The sequence below is a fragment of the Capsicum annuum genome, chromosome 7 (assembly GCF_002878395.1).
Source record: "Capsicum annuum cultivar UCD-10X-F1 chromosome 7, UCD10Xv1.1, whole genome shotgun sequence".
Taxonomy (NCBI): Eukaryota; Viridiplantae; Streptophyta; class Magnoliopsida; order Solanales; family Solanaceae; genus Capsicum; species Capsicum annuum.
The window spans coordinates 173,786,912-173,799,023 of NC_061117.1; the positions used below are offsets into that span (position 1 = coordinate 173,786,912).

Below are 12,112 nucleotides of genomic sequence, written 5' to 3' on the forward strand. Positions count from 1 at the left end.
AGCGGGAGTAGTTGCACCTGTAAATTGAAATCGTCCATTCAGAGGAAGACTAGACTGCCAAGCTGTGCAATTTGATATTGACAACAATGAGGATGATTTAGATGGAGCTGGAGCTATAGGGGCAATCACTCTACCACCACTAGCTCTTGGGGTGAAATTTAACATAACCAATACTATGATCCAGCTACTGAATTTGAAAGAACTCTTTGGTGGATTACCTGGTGATTATCCAAATCTATATTTAGTGAATTTCATCAATATTTGTAAGTCATTTGATAATCCTGGGGTGGGAAAAAATGCTATTCATTTGAGATTGTTCCCACTGTCTCTGTCTGGAGAGAAAACCATGTGGTTGAATGAGCTAACTCCTGATTCTATAACAAACTAGAGGCAATTGAAAGGAGCTTTCCTAGAAAGGTTTTTCCTCCCTCTAGAATATTACAGTTGAGAGATCAGATCAACAACTTTAGGAAATTGGCTAATGAAGCTTTTCATGAGACTTGGGCGAGGTTTAAAAATAAGTTGACTCAGTGCCCAAACCATAAGATGACTGATGAACACTTGATGGAAACATTCTGCAAAGCTTTGAACTCACTAACAAAGCCAATAGTGGATAATGCTGCAGGAGGAGCTTTTATGGAGCTCACCTTTACTGGGGTTGTGGACATGTTAGAAAGAATGACTAAGATAAGTAGATCTTATCTTACCAAAGATTCTGTGGTAGAAAGTAGTACTGGGTCTAGTGTAATATAGCAAAGTAACATAGGAGAAAAAAAGAGCGTGATCAGGATATAGCTCACATGAAAACCCAGATGGATCTTCTCGTGAAATATTTTCTATCAAGAAATGTAGAAAAGGTAAAAACTGTGGGATCCCACGGTAAGAAATCCAAATGAAACACCGAGGAAGAGAGGCTAACTACTTGCATAACCAAGAGGGTTTTCAGGAAGTGGTCAAGGAAACCAAAGTTGGAACCATCAAGGAGATTGGAAGAATAAAAATGATAGGAGTGGACTGTATGTACCTTCTGGAAGCCGTGATAATATTATCACCAGTTCAGGAAAAATATCCATGGAGGACATAATGGAAAAAATATTAAAGGGAGTTGAGGCGACCAATTTTGGGGTAACTACAATGAAGAGTGACATATATTCCATAAGTCAACTAGTAAATTAACATTCAACTGCTATTAAAAAACTGGAGCAGTATATGAGACAATTATCCACAGCATTTAACCAAAGACAAAATGGGACTCTACTAGGTGATACAGTTCAAAATTCGAGGATTGATGGATCATGTGAGCCTATTACCACTAAGAGAGGTAAGATGTTATCTAGTCCAAAATTGAGGGCATCCTCTCATACTGATGCGGTTGAAATGGATTGGGAGATGGTTGATGAATCTCCAGTGGTGTCTGTAGAGTTGGGAAGTTCAAAAAAAAGAGTGCAAAAGTGGAACAACCACCTAAGATGAAGCATGTTAGTGATATGGAGCAAGGCATAAGAAAGGAGGTAAAATCTGATCCAGTTAAAATCCCAAGGCCACCACCCCCATTTCCACAACGATTAAAGAAAAAAAGAAGATGAAGGAAAGTTTGACAAATTCATGGCTATGTTAAAGGAATTGATAGTGAATGTGCCTTTAGTTGAAGCACTTGAGCAAATGTCAGGATATGCTAAATTTATGAAGGATCTTACGACGAAGAAAAGAGCAGTGAGCTATGAACCGGTGGATAACCTCCATTATTATAGTGCTATTTCTACAAGGTCCTTAGTGCAGAAGAAGGCAGACCCAGGAGCGTTCACTATTCCTTGTACGATTAGATCTCTGGAATTTTCTAAGGCCTTATATGATATGAGAGAGAACATTAATCTGATGCCGATAGATGTTTATAAAAAGTTGGGTTTGGGAGAACCCACACCCACCAACATAAGACTATTTATGATGGACAGGTCTGTGAAAAGGCCGATCGGTATGCTACATGATGTACTTATAAAGGTGACTGATTTTATATTCCCTGCTGACTCTGTGATCCTTGATTGCGAAGTAGACTTCAAAGTGCCCATAATTTTGGGCAGACCATTCTTGGAAACTGGGAGAGTGTTAGTTGACATGGAGCTGAATAAGTTAAAGTTTAGGCTCAATAGGGAAGAAGTTAGTTTTGAAGTGCATCAATCCATGAAACAGCAAAAAGAGATGAGTGTCTTCTCAATCATTGATGTATTCTATAAAGATGAAAAAGATTTACCAGCTAGGGATGAAGTACTTTCAAGGTATCTTGATGAATTTTGAGTAGTCAAGATAACCTAGTCATGCTGTGACATTAAATCAGGCACTGCTTGGGAGGTAACCCAAGGTATTTTATTGTTTGTATTTGTACTATGTGATTGACATCAAATATCTGCACCTATGGTGCCACAGGTATATTTCTAAATCTCTTCTTTTAGTTTGATGCATTGGGGACAATGCATGATTTTAAGTTGAGGGTAAGACTGCTTGTGGGTGTTGATGTCACCTTGGGGTTTTTGTTGTCGAGCCTTTCTTCCCCGGAGTCTTGTTCCTAGTAGAGCTGGTATGTTTAAGCGTACTGTATTTTGTTTTGTGATGTGTTGTGGTTAATTGGGAGAGAATTAAGTATCTGGGGCAGTCAACATATTTTTTTTGTTGATTTTAGGGAATAATAAATACCTATCCAATTGTCTATTTTGTAACTGTATGATATGCATCTATATGCAATTACTGTGAATCCTTTTATGGCATTGGTAATAGGGATATGATAATCATTGCTAACAATTGCATGAACTGGATAGGTAGTAACTTGTGATGTACCTTTGTGCCATGAGTTTGTGAGATACTACCTATTTCCTGTTGTGTGTTAAATACAGAACTTTCCTGGTTGGTCTTGCTTTGGTTGTAGGAGAGTGGTTAGGAAAGGATCATGGGCCATTTTTTATATTAGTTTACTTTTAACCTAAATGACCTTCCATGTTTGAATAATATCTCTTGATCCTGATTTTGATCCTAAATGCCTATATATTTTTTTGTTATACCTATCACCTTCCCACTTGTATCACAATGAACCTGTTTTGGTCCTAGGCCTCCTTGGGCATTGTGCACTTTGACTTAGGCAAATCACCTAAGTTGAGGGTGGCTATCATAGGGGTTCATGATGTAAAGTGAGTATGAAGAAGGGTGAAAAAAATGCAAGACTGGGTGTGGTAGAAAAAGAATAAGAAAAGAAAAATTGTGAAAAAGATAAAATGAAAGACTAAAGGACCGCATCCAGTCTGAATTTTCTTTAATAAAGAAAAGGAGAAATAAGTTGATGGTTGATAAGTGAGACCCCAAAAATAGTATAGTGCCAAGGAGGGTTAGTCACTTTAAATATCCTTGCGTATCATACCATCCCCAAGCCTATATTACAAGCTGAAGAAAGTCCTATAGTAATCCTAGCTTAACTGTCTAAAAGCCTCGGTGATGTAAATAAGGGCAAGCTTATGGTATTTAGCATACATTGACTGGAACTTCTTTCTGAGAGTGAGTGTCTCTTGACCGTCCCTGCATTTACGTGCTTGATTTCATATATGAGTAAGAGGGATTTCTTTGTTGTAAGGGCACATCGGTTGCATTGCTAGCTGCTTACTTGTTTGGATAGTACAACTTGTACATATGCATGGTTGTTGTTGCTAATTTGATGTCATATCTCGATTCCTATCTGTCACATTGTTGATCTTCATTGATATGCACAATTGGGTTTAGAGTGGTTGAACATGGAGAGGGCAATGTGTGTTAAGCTAAAATTGACACTACAAGAAATATAATTTTTTGTGATGACTTTCAGTGGCGACACAAACAGTTGCCACAAAAGTTAGGATTTCTGTGGCGACATATAAAGGTTGCCACAAAAGGTATAAGATTTTGGGGCTTATTTTAAAGTCGCCACTAATAGGGACATATTTAGTGGCAACTATGCATAGGTCGCCACAAATATGTAGTAATTTTCCAACAAAATTTGGGTTAGTGGCGACGTACGAGTTGTCGCTACTAAAAGTCTTTTGTGGCGATTTAATTGTTGCTAAAGGGAGATCTACTGTGGCCATTTTTTTGTCGCCACTAATACTTCTATTTTGTTATTCGTTCCACTTATATCGGTAACACTAGTAAAAAGAGGCCAAAAAGCGACGCAAAAAAAAGCGACGAACTATGTCGCTTCAAAAAGCGATGAGAAAAGCGACATTGTTCGTCGCTTTTTTATTTTAATTTTTTTTATTTTTTATTAAAATCGATGGCCAATGTATTAATATCCGTCATTTTTCATGGATTATTGTGCCAACTAATTAAAAAAAGATTTATAATTTTTTAATAAATGCGACGGATAGCGTCATAATTTATTTACAAATAATAATAATTAGTTATTGAAAAGTAACGTAGTCCGTCGATTTTTAAATTTAATTTTTATTTTTATTAAAAGTGACGAACAACGTCTCTATAATTTTTATTTTTAAAATATTAATTGTGTTGCCCTCTCAAGCTGCTATTTTATATAGTAATTTTATGTAACATTAATTCTTACATGCTTAGTTTATTTTAATATCGATGTCTTACTATTTTTCTCGTCATTTCCACATTTATTAAATTATCAGTTTTCACAATTTATTAATTCAAATTCAACATTTTACATAATTTTTATTACTATTTAAACTCTCAAATTCAAATTCAATTGTTGACCCTCTTTTAAATAATTTTGATCTTAGTCGTTGATCAAAACTAATCCAACAGCTGAGATCATTTCAATCCCCCTTCTTTATTAAAATTCAAAAGAAACCCTAATCCTCATTCACTCAAGAAATTAGCCGCATATCCTTCTTCTCTCTCCTTCTCTCAACGGCCCCGTTCTTCGACCAGCAAAGAAGCTAGCTCGTCGCTGTTGTGCAACAGCCCAAACCTTCATAGCACCGCCTCCCTCATGATCCAGAAACACTGCCCTCTCTGTTTTCCTTCTTCGAGTAGTAACCACCCTAGCCGTCGTTGCTCTAGCAACCAAATCATCGCCGCCGCCTTCAATGGCCCGTCTCCTCCTTCAATGGCCTATCAAAGTAGGTATCTTTTTATTTTTCTCTCAACATGAATGTGAATTTCTTGAAAAAAATATAATTGGTGAAGTTTCATAATCCGACCTATCAAATATGGTAGAGTTAATTAGTATCTTTATGAGAAAAATTGAATAAATAGAACATGAATGTTGTTATGTCAATCTTCTAGATTGATTATTTCAATTAGAATAAAAAAAAAAGCATATAACTTGATTATACAAAAAGCATAAGGATAAAGAAATTCCTTATTAGGCAATAGAATAAACAATAAAGAATATTTGTAGACATTTTTGCTACTAATATTTCCCATTTCCAATTACTTTTAGAGTGGAAATTTGTGGTTCTTTGTTATTGACCTCATATCGTTTATAAACCAAATGGGAGAGACCCAAAAGACTATCCTAATAGGTGGAAGAACTCATTTGGCTTATAATCCCCTTAGCATTTCTCTATTTTTCTAATGTGGGACAATTGGTTCATAACAATCGCCTCCGTTTGAGAACCAACGACCTCGTTGGTCACGGTTGAGCCCAGTTGGTCATGGCTGGCACCCCTCTTAGGTCCAGGCCACCACTCCTGGTGCACAGGCCACCACTCCAAGTCGTGGCTCCACGCGTGGATCGATCCTCGTTGGTCACGGTTATACTTAGTTGGTCACGGCTGGTACCTCTCTTGGGTCCAGGCCAGCACTACTGGCACACAGTCCACCACTACGAGTCACGGCCCAACGCGAGGCTCCCCACATGTGGATCGATCCTCGTTGGCCACGGCTACGCCTAGTTGATCTCAGCTGGCACCCCTCTTGGGTCCAAGCCACCACTCTTAGCGCACGGGCCACCACTCTGAGTCACGGCCCAACGCGTGGGACTCTCAATGAAAGAACCAATGTTATAAATCAAATGGGAGAGACCAACTCAAAAGACTAGCCTAATAGGTAGGAGAACTCATTTGGCTTATAATCCCCTTAGCATTTCTCTATTTTTCCAGTGTGGGACAATTGGTTCATAACAATATCACTCATATTCTTTGGATAGTTTGGTAGGAATTATTGGTATTATTTAATATAATTTCGCGTTTGATAGTATTTTAACATGTATTAGTTATACATTCTACTCGATTAGTAAATCATAACGTTAACAATGCATGATACTAAACACCCTATACAACTGTCAGCACAACTAATCTTATCATTACTAATCTAAACATTATTAATATACCTTCAGTAATATGCTTATACACTCTATCAAATGACCTCTTTTATGTTATGATCTTCTATATAATTCTACTAGAAAAGAAAAGAAAAAAAATAGTGCATAATGAGCCAATACAACTAAAATTCTTGAAATCGATAATTATATTATGTAAACCATAAAAATTACCACGAGCAGTATATTAAAATGATTTATTTGCCGAAAGACAATATCTCTAAGGGTCTTATTGACTTAATTAATAATTAATTGAAATAACTGACAATTATTTGTCTTTAATCTCAAGTTACATCAATCTCTTAGCTAGTCTTTTTATTAAGTACGCAATAGTAGTTACGTGGAAAGATTTTCCTTTGCTAATTTTCTAAGATACAACAACAACAACATACCCAGTGTATTCCCACCTAGTAGGGTCTGGGGAGGGTAGAGTGTACACAGACCATACCACTACCTCAGGAGAAGTAGAGAGGCTGTTTTCGATAGACCCTCGACTTAGGACCGATACCCATATACCAACCCAAATATAAGTGTATATAACTAGTATGGTACACAAGACAAACTAACAGAATACCAAACACAAACGATAAGTACATATATAAACTAGTACAGTAAGCAAAATAAACTAACACCGCTGGCTACGAACAAAAAACTCCAGCCCCCGAGGAGCGCACCCTTACTATTACCGAAGCCCTCCCACCCCTAACCCTCTACCCTAATATGCTTCCTCTACACTTTTCTATCAAGGATCATGTCCTTCGTTAGCTGTAACTGCTCTATATCATTCCTAATCACCTCCTTCCAATATTTCTTTGGTCTATCTCTACCCCGCCTAAAGCTATCCATAGCCAATGTCTCAAACCTCCGCACAGGAGCATCTAAGCCCCTCCTCATCACATAACCGAACCAATGTAACCTTACTTCTTGGATTTTATCCTCCATCGAGGCAACTCCTACCTTCTCTTGAATAATCTCATTCCTTACCCTATCTTTCTTGGTATGCCCACATATCCATCACAATATTCTCATCTCTGTCACCTTCAACTTTTGAATGTAGGAATTCTTAACTGGCAAACACTCTGCTCCATACACCATAGCCGGCCTGACTACCAATCTATATAACTTACCTTTAATCTTCGGAGGTACCTTCTTATCACATAAAACTCCCAAAGAGAGCCTCTATTTTAACCATCCTGCCCTATAAAATATGTGACATCTTCGTCAATCTCACCATTGCCTTAAATCATAGACCCCGGATACTTAAAACTCTCCCTCTTCTGAATGGACTGAGAATCCAGCTTCACAACCACTCTAGCCTCCTGTGACACATCACTAAACTTACACTCCAAGTACTTCATCTTGGTTCTACTTAACCAAAATCTTTTAGACTTAAGTGTCTGCCTCTATATTTCCAACTTATCATTAACTCCACCCAAAGTCTCGTCAATCAAAACCACATCATCTGCGAATAACATAGACCAAGGCACCTCCCCTTGAATATGCCATGTCAAAATATCCATCACCAAGGCAAATAAAAATGGGCTAAGAGTCGATCCCTAATGCAACTCTATCACGACTAAAAAGTGCTCTGAATCTTCACCTACTATTCTCACCCGAGTTTTTGCCCCATCATACATATATTGGTCACCCTAGTGTATGCCACGGGCACCCCTCTAGCCTCCAAGCACCTCCATAGAATCTCCTTGGGAACTCTATCATATGCCTTTTCAAGATCAATAAACACCATGTGCAAGTCCTTCTTCCTCTCTCAAAACTGCTCCACTAATCTCCTTATAAGGTGAATGGCCTCAGTGGTCGAGCGACCTGGCATGAAACCAAACTGATTCTCAGAAATCATCACGATCCTTCTCATCTAAACCTCTACCACCCTTTCCCAAACCTTCATAGTATGACTAAACAACTTAATACCTCTATAGTTATTGCAACTCTGGATGTCTCCCTTGTTCTTATACATTTGAATCATCATACTCCATCTCCATGCTTCAGGTATCTTTGCTGTCCTAAAAATACTGTTAAACAACCTTGTCAACCACTCCAAACCTGCCTCGCTAGTGCTCTTCCAAAAATCCATTGGAATCTCGTTTGGCCCCATCGCCCTACCCTGCCTCATCCTGCGAATAGCTCCCTTGACCTCTTCAACCTTGATACGCCTATAATACCCATAATCTTGAGACTCCTCAAAATTCTCTAAGTCTCCCAACATAAAACCTTTGTCCCCCTTATCGTTCAAAATTTTATGGAAGTAGGACTACCACCTCTCCCTAATGAGAGCATCTTTCACCAACACTGTACCATACTCTCCTTTGATGCACTTTACCTGGTCAAGGTCACGATCCCTCCGCTCCCTGGCCTTATCCAGCCAATACAACTTCTTATCTCCGTGTTTCTCCCCTAAAGCCGCATACAGAAGCTCAAAAGTAGCAGTTTTAGCCGCTATAACCACTAACTTAGCCTCTCTCTTAGCTACCTTATAATCCTTCTTATTCATCCGTCTTTTCTCCTCATTCTTGCTCACAACCAACTTAGTATAAGCCACCTTATTATATTCCACCTTTCGTTTAACCTCTTTATTCCACTACTAGTCTCCCCGATGTTTGCCAGATTGACCTCTCGAGACACCCAACACCTCTATAGCGGTCTCCCTAATACAACTAGCAGTCATCTCCCACATACTATCCGCACCTCCTCTACTCTCCCAAGCCCCCCTACTCTTCAACTTCTCCTTTATTTCCAAAGCACTCGACAAAGTCAAGATACCCCACTTAATCCTGGGTCGAGCCTCCACGCTTCTTTTTTTTCCCTTATTAATAACCAAATCCATCACTAACAACCTATGTTAAGTTGAAAGATTCTCGCTAGGTATGACTTTACAGTCTTTACAAAGCTCTCTATCCCCTTTCCTAAGAAGCAAAAAGTCTATCCGAGTCTTGGCCACTAAACTACAAAAAATAATAAGGTGTTCCTCCTTCTTTAGAAAGCATGAATTCGCTATCCATAACCCAAAAGCCCTAGAAAAATCCAAAAGAGCAGCTCCTCCGTCATTCTGCTCCCCAAAACCAAAACCGCCATGCACATCCTCAAAACCTCTTGGAAAAGACCCAATATGCCTATTGAAATCCTCTCCCACGAGAAGTTTCTCAGTGCTCGGGATGCTCCTCACTACCTCATCTAAAACCTCCCAAAACTCCTTCTTCTCCTTCTTGTCCAAACCTACTTGCGGGGCATAGGCACTAATAATGTTCACCGTAGCCCTTCCAATGACCAAATTAATAGACATCAACCTATTACTAACTCTCTTTACCTTAACCACCTACTCCCTAAGTTATTTATCTACTAAGATACCTACCCCATTTCTATGTCTCACGTTACCCGAGTACCATAACTTATAACCATCCACATCTTTGCCTTAGTGCTTACCTATTTAGTATCCTGGACACATACTATACTAACCCTCCTCTTTCGAAGAATCTTCACTAGCTCTATAGACTTACCCTGCAAAATTCCTATGTTCCAAGATCCAACTCGCAACTTATAAGCTCCCTTATCCCACGTAACCTTACTACCCCTTGCCCCTAACCCCAAACTCATTCCCAACCCAACCTCCCACCTCCCAACTCCGATCCCGACATATGATATGACCCTAGTCTACCATTTCCAATTCCATCCATTACACAAATAGGAGAAAAAATGGAAAGAAAAAAAGACAGATAACAGAGGTGGATAAAGATAAGGCTAAAAGGACAAACTGGTTATAATGGAATCAGTCAAAGAGTTAGAATCTATTGCCCAACACCGACAACAACCAATATATACTACCAAACTAAATATATATGCTAGTTCCTCAGGTAACAGTAATCAATACTACTAAAACAACTAGAAGCGAAAAAATGCAAATAGTATTAACAGGTAAAACACTATTAAGAATTACCAAAATCACCAAGTCATCACCCCCAATCCAGATAGGCAGCCAAGACACTCAGAAAAAGGAATCAAGATAGAAATATTATACCTAACTATAAAATATGGAGCGAGTGCACCTGATTGATTGAGTCCATTTACTTGATAGAGTTGCTAGATTTTGGCAATCTACGATCGAAATTGATCACTGAAATAGTGTTGCTATCGCTAAAATAGTATTGATGTCGCTGGAATAGTGTTTTTCATCCTCGGATTCTACACTTGTGGTACTTGAGATGGATTTCAAGAATCCATCACGAATTCTATTCCTCTTTGATGTCAACTAGACGAAGCGATGAGGAGGAGAAGAAGTAGTGGGTGGCTGTTTCAATGGATTTTACTGGTGGAGCGGCAAAAATTATTGTGTGTCGGTCTGGGGAGAGAGAACGGTGGCATTGGGTGTTTTAGTGATGGTTGGAGTTGCTGTTACCATTGTTGAAGGCACTGGAGATGGGGAGGGTGGCGGCGACTTTGGCTGATTCGAGGATGGGGACTGGTTGTTCACCGGAGAGTGATGAGGAGGAGAGATCCAGCGGCGACGCTGGGTTGGTTTGCTACTTTTAACGGCGGTGGCAGCTTGGTGGTGGCTGGTTTTGCAATGGTGGTTGGTAAAAGTTGACGGTTGGTTCCGAAGGTGAGAGGGTTTCGAGAGAGGAGTGGGCTGGTGGCTCCGTCTGTCGGCGATCGGAGAGTGCAGTGTGAGGGAGAGAGAGATTGTTGAGAGAGAAGGCAGTGTGAGGGAAAGAGAAATAAAATATACTCACACCTATGAATCAAATCAAATCAAATTGCGTTGAAATATTTTTTTTTTTGCTTCTTTATTTTTTGTGATAATCATTAAAAATTGAACAAAAGTAATTCCACTAAAAGGATTTTTTATCATTTTATTTCCACTAAAAAAAATTGATTCCAATAGTTTAAAGTTCTCTATGGATCCATTTTGTGTTGATTGTACCTAATATTTGACTATAAGGCCAAGTGGAGCCTCGTGTATTATCATTTGAGTAACCTATTTGTTGTAACGCTATATGAAGCGTATTTATATATATTCTAGTTAGCTGACAGGTTGTCGATAGGCCTATTTACAAACGAAACTTTGGCAAAAAAATTTGAAAATTTTGAGAGTCAACAGAATTTTAGGACCACATAATGGATAAAATGAAGTGGAAGTTAAGTAAATGATCTCATAAGTGTCTTAGATAATTATTAAGTAAATACTTAAGAAAAATATGTTAGGAATTGATATGCTTAGCATGAATAAGTTTGGTGGTGTTAGCTGAATTGAGATCTTTCTTTTTTACTGGCCAGAGAGACACAGTTAGGTCACTATTATTTGGGTAAAATAGCTAGGTGACTATTATTAACATACGAGTTAAACTCTACTCCCCGTGACAAGTTAACAATCAACCTGTTTATTCTTACCCTTGTTGTATGTCATTTGTTGAGCTTTCTGTTAGTTTCATTGTCCTTTTAGTCTATTTTGGTTTAACTAAGAGTAGTTAAAAAGGAAGTTTATTTCCTGGAAATCAGAAAAGGGCAGAATTTTTATTGAGTCAAAGTTCCTAAGCTTTCTTAATCTAATTCATCATTTGAGGAATTAAAAGTCTATCATTTTGGATGAGCCAGTCTGATAAGTATGTTTTTATCCCCATTTGTTAGATGAGTATTGAGGGAGATTACCACAGGGGGCAAACTAGTTGGTGCATTCTAGAATATTTAATGTATTATGTAATATTTTAATTCAAATATATTATTGTCATCTCCTTTACAAAACAACATTAAGATTTCTCAAATCATTTCTTGCATTTTAACAAGTTAGAATTGAAACTTCGCTTT

The 12,112-nt window shown here is 38.4% G+C and overlaps 1 protein-coding gene across 1 annotated transcript; it reads right to left on the bottom strand.

The window, feature by feature from the left end:
• Positions 1-4,849: 4,849 nt before the first annotated feature.
• LOC124885819 lies at positions 4,850-9,596 on the bottom strand. The gene is made up of 3 exons (XM_047394060.1): positions 9,263-9,596; positions 8,575-8,710; positions 4,850-5,078 (listed from the first exon to the last, which is right to left on the bottom strand). The coding sequence occupies exons 1-3, from the start codon at positions 9,594-9,596 to the stop codon at positions 4,850-4,852; spliced, it is 699 nt and encodes a 232-aa protein (XP_047250016.1).
• Positions 9,597-12,112: the final 2,516 nt, after the last annotated feature.